This window comes from Hipposideros armiger, unplaced genomic scaffold, assembly GCF_001890085.2.
Source record: "Hipposideros armiger isolate ML-2016 unplaced genomic scaffold, ASM189008v1 scaffold_393, whole genome shotgun sequence".
Classification (NCBI taxonomy): Eukaryota; Metazoa; Chordata; class Mammalia; order Chiroptera; family Hipposideridae; genus Hipposideros; species Hipposideros armiger.
Genome location: NW_017731743.1, coordinates 201,468 through 215,978, shown reverse-complemented (window position 1 = coordinate 215,978; position 14,511 = coordinate 201,468). Strand labels below are relative to the sequence as shown.

General features: G+C 40.5%; 1 protein-coding gene across 1 annotated transcript; it reads right to left on the bottom strand.

Annotated features, from left to right (window-relative positions):
- Window positions 1–327: 327 nt before the first annotated feature.
- On the bottom strand, window positions 328–13,507 carry TMCO5A (transmembrane and coiled-coil domains 5A). Its single transcript, XM_019663517.1, has 11 exons — window positions 13,473–13,507; window positions 11,996–12,145; window positions 11,472–11,592; window positions 11,024–11,074; window positions 10,216–10,287; window positions 7,638–7,694; window positions 7,131–7,190; window positions 6,634–6,698; window positions 5,508–5,565; window positions 3,701–3,741; window positions 328–526 (listed from the first exon to the last, which is right to left on the bottom strand). The coding sequence occupies exons 1-11, from the start codon at window positions 13,505–13,507 to the stop codon at window positions 328–330; spliced, it is 909 nt and encodes a 302-aa protein (XP_019519062.1).
- Window positions 13,508–14,511: the final 1,004 nt, after the last annotated feature.

Sequence of the window (14,511 nt, the reverse complement as noted above, 5' to 3'; positions counted from 1 at the left end):
ATTGCAGAGATCGAGTTTCTTAGATTTTTAAGATTCACTAGAAGCACCCATAAACTCGAAGTTTGCTTAGCGTTTCTGACATTATTCTAAAAATGATCTAGTTTGTTTACTACCTGTGCTGTTTAGCTTATCCATATAGCCACAGAGATCTATAGACAGAGCTCTTTACTGAGCAAGGTTAATCTTGGAAAGACAACATAGGGAGGGAATGGAATCAAGTAGGCAAACCTCAAGAGGAAAACTGAAGAAAACTCTTCCTTCCAAAGGCTTCTCCATCTCCTGGACCGATACCACTTGTTTCTTTTGCTCAAGGATATTTCTTGGGCCTCAGTGGGGTAACATGTCCTCTGTCTCCAGCATGAGAGATGGAAAGAGGAAGCAACTTAGTTTCCACAAGATGCCCCTGCTCAGGATCTTGGGCAGTATGGTGATAAGAACATCTGGATTTATAAAACTCATATAGAAAAACAAGTAGCCCAGAAGTCTGACGAAAAACAGGGTGGTGAAAAAGAGATGTCGGAAAATCCTGAAAAGAGAAAGCCAAAAACTATGAATCGGATGTTAGCTAACCTGGAACACCATAATGAGTCATAAGTCATACCTAAACTAGTATGTCTGGCTCTTTTTTTTTTTTTAGCTGAGCCATCCTGGCACCTGTTGGCAGCTCAGCGGCAGCTCAGCTTGGGCCAGGACTCGAACTGCTGTTGCTCAGAGCTCACACTCTTGAGCGAGCTCTTAACCAACTGAGCCACTCAACCAGCCCTTGTCTGGCTCCTTTTTAATATTCACATATCTCCCACTCATTGTCTCCATTCGCAGCCACCCCTTCTGAAGGCATCCCCTTCCCGTATGCTGGCCTAAGAGCTACTCCCTCTCCCATCACTGTGTTTTATTTTCTCTTAGCACTTATCACTATCTGAAATTATCTTATTTTTATTTTTGTTTCTGAAAATTGTTTTACAAAGTAATGGCACCAATTTATACCCCATCAGAAGGGCATACATTTCTGGGAATCTACACCCTCTTCACCACCTTGATAAGGTTAGATTTTTAAAATTTGGCCAATCAAATGTGTGTAAAGTCATATTTCATTGTGATCTTGATTTTCATTTTCCTGGTGAGCAGTGATGCTGAACATCTATCTGTTCATAGGTCTATCGGTGTTCTGTGTTTCCTCTTGCCCATTTATCTCCTAGGTGGTTTAGGCTTTGTCAATAATTTTAGGAGTTTTTATATGTGCTTGATATCAGTCTTTTCCCCCTGTGTGTATTTTGAGTACCTTGTCTCTATTATAACTTTCAGTTGCTCTAAAGTGTTAAAGATCAAAAGTTATTAATTTTAATAAAGTCTAGCTGATCCAGCCCTTTAAGTAGAATCAGTGCTTTTTGTGTCTTGTTTAAAAAAAACCCACATCATTCCCTACCCTAAGGCCAACATATTAACTACAACCTCATAACAAACCCTAGAACCACCCAACTAAGGTTCACAGATACCTGACCCACAGAAACCGTGTAATAATAAATGTTTCTTGTTTGAAGCCACTAAGTGTTAGTGTAATTTGTTATGTGGCAGTAGTAGATAACTAATGCAGAGTTTTAAAGGTTTATTTCTTTCTTTATTTATTTGGTCATTGAAGTCTATAACACATCTGAGCTTGCTTTTTGTATATACTATATAGTTGTATTCCAATTTTATTTTTTTTTCACCTGGCTAATCATTTATTCCCCCCACAATATTTATTGAACAATTCTTTCTTTCCCCTCTGACATACAGTCACTGTCACATATCAACGTTGTATATGTGCACTGTTTCTGAGATTTTTGTTCTGTTTCATTGGTCAATTTTCCTACTCCTCTGATAATGCTACACTATCATAATTACTATAGCTTCATTCTAAGTCCTGATATCTGGAAGGGTATGTTCCCACTCTTTGTAGTTTTAAAAAATTGTCCGGGTTATTTTTTACCCTTTACTTTTCCATATACAGTACTTTTTAGAATCATTTTATTCAATTCCATGAAAGCTCTTTTGGGGAGTTTGGAATTGAATTGACTCTATTAACCATTTGTAGACAATTGATGTATTTATGATATTAAGGCTTCCTATCCATGACTATGATATTTCTCTTCTTTCATTCATGTTACCTCTAATATTTCCTAATACATGTCTATAAATTCCCTTATGGTGGTCTTGATTTCTTCTTTAACTGATGACTTTTTTTGCCTTTGTGGTTTTAATATGATTTTCAGGAACCAACCTCCACTGCTTCCTTTTCTGTCTTACCCTTATTCAGCTATGCTAGGCTGCCTCCTGCCCCAGGACAAAGTCACTACCCACCTCAACTCCCCAGTCAAAAGCAGCCCCTTCCCCACCAGTTTTTTAAAGTTTTCCTTGGAGTTAATCTTAGTGACAGCTGCCAGGATCCATTCTAGTGCAGCATTTTGGTCAGAATTAGAATCAGAAGCCCTTTACAAACCTCTTCCCACTACTCTCCCTGAAGCTGGGTATACTATTCCTGAGAAGGTTCTGAGATGACACCTCTGAGATGACCTTTCTAGGGAGAATCCTAGGAGTCACCTAGCTTTCATATCTCTGAGTCAGCGCCCAAAACACCAGTGCCCACAGGATGTTGGAGCAGACAAGAGGGAAGACATTTGTAATTTGAAGTAATGAGCCAGACATGCAGGATGTCATAGGGTTCTCTTGGAGTTCTAGGGAAAATCCTGCTAGTTGTTCTAGGACCACTGTATTTAGGGATATTGAATTCTGCAATACTTCACTTATCTGGTATGAAGGGTTATCCCCTTAAACAACATTTCCAGACAATTGGAGCCAACCTTTAAGCACCAAAAATTTTACGTTAATTATTTTGATGGAATGCTTTCAAAATCACATTTCACACCACTTTGAATATATGATTCTCTATGCCTCCTTGAACTGATTCTATTGAACATAGTTTGACCTTTTCTTGAAAATGCAGGGGCTATCCCAGTGATTCCCTCAGCACTAATATCCACTTCATTGTTTGAATCTTGAATTCTTATTTAGCTTAACAAACATTTTAGAACTATTCTTATGTCCTGGATAGTGGTTGGTGCTCTCTCTTTTTCTCAATAATTTTTTTCTCTTTTATCTGCTGTTAGGCAGTGGTATACTTGCATTTAGAAGCTCTTCCCCATTTATATTTATATATATTTTTTTAATGTCAAAGGGGTAATGTGCTGACATTGCAACAAGGTTTGAGGGAGGAACATTGCACACAACAGCATGAAAACACAACCATCATGTTTATGAACCACAGAAGGATCTCCCCATTTCTAATCTACTGATGCTGCTGAGGAACAAGATGCATTAAGCTAATTCAAAGTGTTAATGGGAAAAAGGAGTAAGTATGAGATTTGCCGTATCTCTTTTAGGTGATATGATTCTTGTTTCCGATTGCTACTAGGCCATTGACTTCTAATACTGAAAAGTTGATATTAGTAATTGCCTTTGAACAAGGAAGTCATAACATTAGAAATGAGAAAAGTAGTCATTGATAACACTAGTTTGTTGACTTGACTCTGTGTGTGTGTGTGTGTGTGTGTGTGTGTGTGTGTGTGTGTGTCCAGGTTCTCCTTGTCTAGACTTTACTATCTGCCAGTAGGGCTCAGTAGAACGCCCAGTTTTCCAGATAGATAACTCAAAGGTATTTACTTACTTTTCACAGGACCATATTCCTTTCTTTAGGAGAGAATTATCCTGGGAGAAGAAGGCACATTGATAAATAAGCAATTTCTGGAAGGTATCACCACTGTCAAATAATATTCAGTGAGTCATTAGTTCAATCTTATATTTAGATAATGTTATAATTTTTTTTTCATATGTATAAAGAGATGAAATTTTCAAAGATAATTGTATATATGTCTATGTATAAAATGTATAACCTTTTTATATACTGATAGGAATAAAGGAAGACATAGAAAAGTAAAGTCTGTGGCCCAAGGTCAAACAGCTAGTAAGTGACAGGGCCAGGCCTGAAACCTGGGTTTCTGATTCTGGACTTAAGTGCCCATTTACCTTCTACTTAGCCAGTAATCCTTAGAGAAGTTTACAGGCTATGAAAACCATACAAACTTATTCTAAGGGATACATTTTAAACGCTACAAAAATGCAAATGTGAGGATATATCCTGGATTTCTGTGGTATCTCTTGTCTCGAATATTTTCTTAGTTTTTTTCATTTTTCTTTTAATTTTCTTGTGAAATAAAAAGGAAGGAGGAATCAATGATCATTTAAAATGGTGGAAATGAGGCTCACAGATTAGAGTTAGAAAAAAGCTTTCAGGGTTACAAATTTGGTTCTATAGCTTGAGTGAGATTAAGTGGCATGCCAGAGGTTGCTCAGGCAGCCTCTCTATAAAGATTGTTCAAGCATCATAGGTCATGGAACCACCATGGGACTAACAACCTTGGTAATGACAACTCTGTTGTTTTCTCTGAGAGATGGTCAGAGGGAATACTTTGATGGACCACTGGGGATAGGTGGTGGAGCACATCCAGGAGCATGCCTAGCTTGGTTCTAGAGAGGTTAATTTCAGGGGTTTTGTTTGCTGAGTGGAATATGCAAGCTTAGGGTCAGAATAACTTGTTCAGAACAAAGGGGGCAATGGCAACTGTGAACATTGTCTAACATATTGGGTTGTCGGAAAAGTCATGACACATTATCCAAACATTTGGATGACTCCAATGACAATGGTCAATTATTGATACTGAATTTTAAGGAAGAGATGACTTCTCTTTGCTGAGATTATGAAGACTGTATATCCCAACAGCATAAAAATTCTGGTGAATGTCAACCTTGGCTCTAAAGTTAAATGAAAATTACAAAATTAATGTCAGCTCAAAAGTTTATCTTTTAGCCCTATGTACTTGCTTCTACAAGATGCCACGTAGGCGAAGAGGCTTGGCACTCCACATCCAATTCTATTTCCTTCAGCCCTTTGCATATATTCTGGTGATTTCATGATGTTAAATGTGAATAGAAACCGGAGCTGTATCAGAAAGAAGCAATGACTTCCTATGTTTTAATTCACAGGCCAACTCTGGTTAGATGGTGATTGATGCCTGGTGCTCTGTGCTGTGAAAGATTCAAGGCCATGTTGGGATCATCAGGAAAGATACTGTGATTTTGGGAGATGGGAGGGTGAGATGTGTATGTACCATGTGTTGGCATCCTCTCAATAGAGTGTGTTCTCAGTTAATGTTCCTTCTTGCTTCCGTTCTGAGCTGTCTTAGGTCTTAAGCTAGTCGCTTTGAGAACGTGTCATTTGCATGCCTGTATGAGAGAAAAGGAAATTGCATCCTCTTGGTTTGTTTAAGTTTGGAATGCTTTGGAATTATATCTGGTACTCTTCTTGGAAAATGCACGTGGGAAGACTGGTATATATTTGGTGGCTTGTAGTACGTAGGAAACTCCTGTGAAAGGCAGGACACTGAGAGAAGCTGAAGATGGAATGAAGTGCTTACCTTATTATTTTGGCTGTTATACGCTTCTCTTGCAGAGTTCATGCTCAAGACTTTTGATCTGGGGAAAAGAACCAAAACAGAGATTGAATAAAGTACACTCAAATATTCATACTGTGTGATGGTTATTTAAAAACAGTTTTGTATTCTAAAGTTATACCATCTGCTATGATAGTCAGGGACTACCTTGAAATATTTACATTTAAATTCATTAAAATACAAAAAAAAATCAGCTCCTTAATTACACTAGCTGTATTTCAAGTACTCAGTAGGTAGCTAGTGGCTACCGATTGGATAGCACAGGAAGTTCTATTAGGCAGCCCTGTTCTAGAATCTTATCTCATTAGTCAAACCATACTGAGGAGGAATTTGGGGAGACTTGAAGGTATCCTTTAGAGGGAGGATCTCTGAGTCCTGGCACCCTTGCCCCCAGACCACAGTGTGTACTTGGCCTATTTGGAGGTTGTATGCAGTTTGGGTCTCTTTCTCTTAATCCCAAGATTCCAAAGTATTTAATAAATAGGAATGCTTCTTGACTGAATTAAGATTAAAGTTATAAAGAGGGTCAAGAAATGGAAGTGAGGTTTTTGGTTTCTCACCATTTAGACTCCTATTTATCATTTCTAATTTTTAATATTCGTAGTTCAATATAGCAAACAGTCTGAGTTTCATACTATGCTAGCATTCATGTGTGTCTAGAGACTAGTTTCATTCCTAGTCCACATAGTTCACTTTTTACATGTTTGGGGGAGGTAAGGATGGTATGAAGTTTTAAGGCCTTTTCCGTGACATATAAAAAATGTCCACCTATCAATGTGCCCAAGCAATAACACTTTTTAAAGCACATGTTCCTGACCTTAACATAAACTTGAATAATTGACAATGTGATAAACTTATGAAGGGGGATGTGTTTCTCAATTCTTTTAAGAAGGATGGGAGAAGGACCTGCATTTTAAAGTTGCTGTGGTTTAGTGGGGGTAGACCAGCTCCCTAAAAGAGGAGAATGATATGTGGTATTGGGGCTCCCTCAAGTCCACATAGGAATTGGTCAGAGAAATGTTCGCTCTGACCCAGGCTGAGATGGAGTTACCACTAAAACCAGGCTGTTCCTTTGTTTGCCAAAGCTCACACTTCTCTCTCAAGGAACCGAGTCTCTAATTCTTCTTCTATTTTCCTCAAAGTTTCCTGGTACTTCTTTAAAGAGAAATAAAAGAAACCACAGTTACGAATGAGAAGCTTTATGCTTTCTCTAATCATAATGAGCATGTATCGTTACATTGTAACATGAGTGTTTGGTGTTCCCACCGCCACTTGCCCTCCGTCCTCTCTTAGCCTTCACCCTACCACTGCTGACTCTCATTCCACCTCACCATTGGGCAGGTCGCTGGGGTAATTGGGGTTATAAATAAAAAAAAAGTGCTCATGATTAGTTTAACAGCACAGAGGTTGGAAGACCAGGGCAGTAATAGAATGATATTGGTGGTGGAGTTTCGAAGACCTGAAGGTCCCTTTTAATGCCACCTTGAAGAGTTATAATTGTTCCAGACAGTATCCTCTGAAAAGCCTGGTTCCCTTTCATCCTGTACCTAACACACCCTTTGCTATCCCTTTCCTTAGAAGCTGTACCTTTATGCAGAGGGCCTGATCTTCACAGAGCTGGGCCACAAAGGCAAAGTCCTCCATTACCTGAGAACCCAGAATTCAGTCTTAAATTTCTCTCAGTAAATTGCTATAAGGAAATAGATAAATTGTTTTCTCCTTTGTCCCAGACCCTGAATGTTGTTTTTAATGATTCTAAATATGTTTTTGCTGTACATATGATCTCATTTCCTTTTTTGAGGATGAATGAGTATTTTATAGGTTCAAATGGAATTACTTGGGAACAGTTGGGAAGAATAGATATGAATTTGTTGAAGATATAGGTTATGGAATGTACCCTGTGAAAATGTTAAAGAGGAGGTAACCGAGGGGACTGCGTGCATGCGCCTTTTCTTCATCCCCTCCTTGGCCCCATAATGGTCAGGACCTGGAGCCTTGTTATAACTCGATCATTTCGGGAATATATTAGATTGTCTGACCGAGGATCAAGTTTCCCTTCCTTTGGGAGAAGTACCATCGAAGTTACTGCCTGACCTTGGTCAGTTCCTTCTCTTGGTCAGCACAGGAAGCTTCCAGCTGTTGTAACTTTACCTGTAGAAAGGAAAGGAGACCGGTAACTCAGCAAGGTGGAAAGCATACAGGATTTCATTCTGAAGTGCTCTGTCAAAGGTTACATCACAGGTGATTGGAGTACATCAGGTGCAATTTTCTATGTCTTTTTGATGGAGGAGTAAAACCACCATCCAGCATTCTTTGCAGCTGCCTGGTCAACCTGCTTTTCTACTTTTGACCCCTCAGCATCCATCGTTGCTTCCTTCACCCCTAAACTTCAATTCTTAGCTTCCTTCTTTCTCAGCTATTTCTCTCAGAAAAAAATATCAATCTTGAAAAACTTCACTCTTCCTTTTCCTTTTATATAGTCATTGCTCACTCCCTTTTCCTTCCATGTATTCCTCATTCCCTCTTTTCCTTCCTTAAATATTTGATGAAAGCCTATTCTATACTGGCCACTATGCTGGAGTGACAAGAAGGGGCAGTGGGAGTACTGAGGAGACAGTGGTAACAGGATTGATAGGCTCTCTCCCTCACAGAACTGACTTTCTAGCTGGGGGACAAAACAAATAAGTCAACATGATAATAATGATAAGTGCTCTGAAGGAAACGAAAACAGAATAATGTAATAAGAGTGAGTGACGGTGTAAGAGCTATTATTGCCCAAGGTCCCTCTGATTAGATTATATTTGAGCTGAGTCCTAAGTGATAGATACGAGACAAATGGGGGATTTGGAAGAAATGTGTCCCATGTAGAAGTTACAGCAAGGGCCAAGACGGTGAAGTAGCACATATTTGGTGGGTATGGAAAAGTTAGTGGCTGGAGCAGAGGGAAGACTGATAAGAAGGAGATGAGGTGGGGAGTGGTGGACACGGATGAGAGTATGTCGGGCATTATAGCTTCTAGAAGGAGTTTGGTTCTTTATTCTAATTGCAGTAAGAAGCCAGGAGAGAGCTTGCAGAAGTGGTCACACTCTGATTTGTGTTTTTAGAGAAGACTTTTCTGCGTGTGGAGAGTTGATTGTGTAGGAATAAGAGTAGAAGCACGATGACTAGTTGGGAGGCTACTTCCGCATCCAGGTGAAAGCTGATGATGGCTTGCAAAAGGGTGGTGTTAATAATAGTCGTAGATAGAGAGGAATGGATGCATTTGGGGTATATTCTCTAGGTAGGGCAGACATGACTGCATCTTCCCTGCCTTCCATTTTTAGCTCTATTTTCCACTTTCATCTAGGTACCATTATTTCACATCTGGATTCTTCTCACAGTTTCTTTCTTCTCCAGTCAACTGCATCCCGGGCCAGACAGCCAAATGTGCTAAGGGCTATATATTTTCAAGACAATGTCTGAGTCATAGCCAGACTTAAAGTGTCTCCACTAGATTCTGGTGAGACTATTGTCAGGAAGACTTTTTCTGGGCAGAACAAGGAAGAAAATCAATCTCTTGACTGTTGTAGTTATATGGCAAAGATAGTCAAGGAGCTTCATAATCCTTTCTAGTCTTAGCTCCAATTTCTTTCTCATACACAAGAAGGCTCCAGATTTCTTTCTTTTCAGCTAAGTTTCCCTGATGAGCATTGCCAAGCAAGCTTACTTGGTGGCTTTGGACTCTCTGTATTTTTTTGTGACCATCGACACTAACTTGGCCAACAGAAGAGAAGGGAGTAATTCTCTGTTCTTTCATTTTCTATTTCTATTTTTAGTGTGTCCATATCTTCAGAGGCTTCATACACACAGTATGGGCTCAAGTGTGGGTTTAAAAAGCTAAAGAGAAATTAAGGCAAGGATAAAGACATAATTCTACAGAAAGTGTCAAGAATTTTATCTGCTCTCTGAATTAAATAAATAAGTCTCAAATTCTTACATCTTTTCATCGGATGGGTTGTGGTTATACCCAGGCTCTTAGCTCTGGAACCAAGTTAGAGAAATGCTAAGCATTGTGTGATGTGCTCAGCAGGAAGAGGTCACTAAATATTCGAGTGACCAACTGAATGAGTTCTTTTCTGGATTGGAATCAATGCCAGGGTATGTAAACTGTCTAGCACACAGGAGATTTATGAATCCTAGCTCTGCCTCTGTGAATGCATATATATACCTCAGCCAGACTTTTAACTAATCACTTGAAAATTATCTGACTTTCCAAGGTTTTAATTCCCCCCACCCCCCCACACACAAAAAAGCAAAGAATATCTTACATATACAGTTTCATTCAGTTTTCAAACTTAGGCTGGGAGAAACTGAATAAATTGCCCAACATCATACACCCTATTAGTACTGGGGCCAGGATTTAGATGAGGGACTTCAACTGCCTCCAGTGTTATATATGCTTTTGTGCATTCATGTTCTGCTTTTCCTGATGGAAGAGAGAACAAAATATATGTCTTAAGAGTGAAATTCCTTACTAAATGCCGAGGTGAAATCAGCAGCCAGCGGCCCAGGCTTAAGCCTGACGTGGGCTAAAATTATAAAGAATTTATTCCAACTTTGACAGTTGTTTCCATGTGAAGGCTTGTTTCCTGGTCACACACTTCAAACCCATTCAAAATTGTTCTTTGTTTACCTTTGACTCTTCTGGGGTTCCCTTTAGGTTGCCTGGTTCACACTTGGTTGTCTTAAATGATTTCCTTGTAAGCTATGGTTTCAAGTAAAAAAAATATTTCAAATAAAAATACATACATCTAATTAAAAAATACAGAAGACAAAGACGTTCTCTGGTGTGTGGGGTCCAGTAACTTGGCCTTGATAAAGCTGCTGGGAAACGGTCCTTTGGTGAATACTTGGTGCCCTTGGAAATGTCTTTATTCTACCTCCATCTTTTTCTCACTAATCTTGGCCACCAAAGCTAGAGTCCACTCAAGACAAGAGTACTTCCCTGAACCCCTAATCCCTGTGGATCACCCAGGGCTGCAGGCATGAGTCAGAAAGTGGGGTGATCATGGGAAGCCCACTGTATTCTGAGTAGGAGCTGAGGTAGAGGGAATGCCTGGCTAAGGAAAAGGGAATTCTTGTATTTTTTAAAAGTCTCTGTTGAAAGTAAGATTAACCTCTCACCACAAAGGTTCCACCCAGTCACTTCAACAGAGTGTCTGCTGGCATCCATTTTCTTGTGATAGAATGAAGGACCTACAGGATCATTGAATACCCTGAATATCCCACCTTACTGCTTTCACCTGATGCTTCCAGGGAGAATCCACGGTGTTTAGGTCATGAGACTCAGCACAGGAAAGTGAGTGGCGCAGGTGGAGCCCTCACCCCCAGCACAGACTTCTCTGCCATGTCGGTTCCTCTGTAATCATTTGCCCTCCCTTGCCTCTTTGTTGACCTGGGATGCTGTGGTGATCCTGGGGAACACAAAAGACCTGTCCTACCTTTTTCTGCAGTTCTGCTATACTGTGGACCAGAGCCTCATTCTTCCTTTCCTGGGGAGAGAAAGAAGCAGCGTGTAGGTGTGCAGATTAAATCTGCACACCACCATCATCTTGACTCAGTTGATTGTTCTCCATATCATACCATAGCCCAGTGATATTTTCCTGCAGTAACTCTACATAGTAAAGGACCTGTGATTTGATCTCAATATATACACACCAACTTATCAGGGGTAGAGATGCCCCCAGGCAGAGCTTCCCAATATTAAATATTACCAGAGAAATCCTGCCCTCTACACATGCCCTTCCATGCATGGACCCCTCCTGCCATGACTTTCGAGTTGACTCTTCTTTGTACGTAAAACGGGGGAGACTAGCTTATCTGACAGCAGATGAGGGACAGGATGAGGAATAAAACCTATCAAATGGCTCTTCGCAGCTTCTTGCTTACAAGCCTGGCTGTGTCTTCCTCCAGCTCCTGCAAGGCGTTTTCCCTTTGCAGCATGGCGCAGTTCTCCTCCCACTCCTCATCTTCTGCCGAGTCTCTGGTCTGAGTGATCTCAACCTCCAGCCTGGATGACACAAACACACACTGTGAGGAACTGGCACTTCTGGAACTGATAAAACACATGTCAGTGTGAAGGGTACCTCACTGACCACAGATGCAGATCTCAAGTTAAAAACCTTTCTTTCCTGGATCCTTAGAATCACTTTAAAGGCAAGGAAAATAAGATTCCTTTGCTTCCCAAGTCAAACACCCAGTGTTCTTTCAACTCAGGTAAATGTCATCCGTCTTCTGAAACTTGCTGTATTTCAGGGTTTGAGCCACAGACAAATGCCAAAGAATGAAGAAGAAAGTTTTTGCTATACAAGATGTAGGTCTCTAAAGCTAGCGGGAAAATTCAGTTTTGTCTCGTCCCTTCTACATCTTTTTTTTTGGATTGGTGCCTTCCCTCATGAAACCCCAGCACTCACCTCTGAATATCATCTTCTTTCTTGTGGATTTTGAGAAGGAGTTCCTGGTTTGCTTCATCTATTCTCTGCATATCCTTTTCAAGGTCCATGTTCAAGCTGTTAATGTTCCTCTTTGACTGGACCAATCTAAAGATGTCCACTTTCTCTGACCTATAGACTCAGACCCCAAATGAACAAGGGCAAGTTATCTTAAGATCAATAAACTTTGGGCCAAAAGGCATATCTAGAAGACATATAATTCATTAACCTGACTATTTCTGGTTAGTACTCCTTTCCTTTTTCATTCATAGGAAATCATATATATATATATATATATATATATATATATATGTATGTATATATAAAAGGTTTTATTGGGGAATTGGGGGAGGGAACAGCATTGGGGAATCGGGGAAGAGGAACAGACAAGTTGCTGTCCTTTTGTTCTTGTCTAGTTGTGGAGGACGTCGCTTCACTGGCCCACATTGGTATTATTATCATTGCGCTCTTCCCGGGTGAGGCAGTTGCTCATTGGCCATTGTATGGCTGCTCATGGCAGCTCACGCCCAATCACACTGGCTGCCAGCTACTCACAGTAGCTCACGGCAGCCCACTGCAGCCCCACTGCAGCCTACACCATCACTGGTGACTCACAGGAAATTATATTTCTTAATCACGCGCTACAATTTCTTTCAATTATTCTTAACTCACTCAGCAAGGGGAGTTTTTCCTATGCTTTCTCAACCAGAGTGCTCAGTTTAATAGTGTACTTCCACTCTGGTTCCAGGAGAAGCTTTGTTTCCTTAAATGCCTCTTGCATTGAAGAGAATGGTTTCTCAAATTGTTCACAAAATCTGCTCATGCAATACACTTTTATTGAGTACTTTATCCAGACAGCTGGCATCTCTTATGGTTGGGTATGGCTTTATGCAGAGCCACAAGAAGTTTCGACCAGTAGCTAGGGTCTTAGTCTTTCCCTCTCTCCTCTAATCTCAAAACTCCTCCATTGCCTGCTACAAAGCATGAGAACTTACCATGGGGACCAGTCCATTGAGCACACTCAAACATGATGCCAGCATTCAACTTTCAAGAATACAAACAGAAAAAGAATGGTAACACTGCTAGAGTAGTCTAGAAAGGACCCCTGGCACATGGGAATCTCTCATTAAACTTTTTCTTGTGTGTCAATGTGATTGGTTTGTCTTTGAAATGATTAGCCAGGAATAAAGTAGTGAGGTAGAGGGACTTTTGTGATGAGTAGAAATGAGGGATGATTTTGGAAAAGAAAGTCCTACCTTGGAAGGGCTGGCATGGATGGAGGATTTACAAAACCTCCCAATTCAGGAGGGCATGGCGTGCTTGGGGTGGAGTGCAGTGGGGGATGGATAGATGGGAGTAGAAGGAGAGAAGGAGACTAGAAGATGGAGAAAGCATTAATAGCAGTTCTGCTTCATACCTTCGTCCTTGAACGTGGCTCTGCATAATCATGATTACTTACTCATCATCCAGCTGATTTTCTTTGTGTTCTTCCATTGTAGCGTCCCTAAAAACAACAGCAGAGATGTATCTCATGAATTGGGGAAATGAGTCCATTTATGAAAAACAGTAACTAGCTAAGAGTCCTAAAATATAGGAACAAAATTAACTGGCTTTCTCCCTCCAACTCTCATATTTTGGCCATGACAGAAACCCAGCCTTTTGATTCTTCTGCCCATGATCCAATTATGCCTCAGGAAAGATATAGTGCTGGAAAATTCGATATAGGTCCTGCTAGCACATATATTCAGAGACAGTGTACCAACCCAAAACCCTTTTGAAATTTATACACAGCAGTAAGAATCAATAGAGATTATCAATTGTTCTTAAGTCCGTTTTTTTTCTGTAGGCTCAGCTGCTTTCTTTAGGGCGCCATGCGCATGTGTGTAGGTACATAACTGCCTGAAAAGTAATCCGTTTTCTATCCTGGCCTCTGCAAGGACCTCCAGATATTATACTAAGATTTTTCGTATTAAATAGGGCTCAGCAAAACCAGGCAAAAGCAAATAATTTGGCTTGTCCTGCCCGTTAGCTTCTGCTTTTTCTCTATTTCTTCGAGAAACTCTACCTCCCTTCTGATGTGTATGGTCTTCCCGATTCTGCCCTAGTCAATTAGCTTCTGAAGAGTCTAATCTTTCCCCACTGGAACCATCCAATAGAATCTCAGAGGCTTCCAAGCAGTCATGACTCTGCTGTTGACATTGGACGGGTGGGGCAGCATGTCACAGTGGGATGGGCGGCAACAGTTCTCATCCCGGGTGCAGAGTTCAAAGCTTAGATGAGTATGTGTGTCACGTGGCCTGATTTTTTCTTTGGTAGCAGTAGGTTTAATGAATCTGGTTTCTGGGCGGTGTAAAGGGGTAGCCCCTTTCTTCTCTTTCTCTGTCAGCTTGAGCTGCCTCCCTGCCCAAGTGTGACTAATGTGGGAACTTTGGGTCCTAAGGCCAGCAGTCTAATCCCATCGTGTAGCCAACTAACTACTCATTCATTCAACAAACACT

What these genes read in the sequence shown, in the direction of transcription:
- TMCO5A (XM_019663517.1), bottom strand. Translation starts at nt 13,507, where the DNA reads ATGGAAGAACACAAAGAAAATCAGCTGGATGATGA. An exon ending in GAACCCCAGAAGAGTCAAAG is followed by an intron (nt 7,695 to 10,215) that starts GTAAACAAAGAA and finishes TCCTTTCTACAG; the next exon opens with GTAAAGTTACAACAGCTGGA. An exon ending in CGGTTCCTTGAGAGAGAAGT is followed by an intron (nt 5,566 to 6,633) that starts GTGAGCTTTGGC and finishes TCTTTTCCCCAG; the next exon opens with ATCAAAAGTCTTGAGCATGA.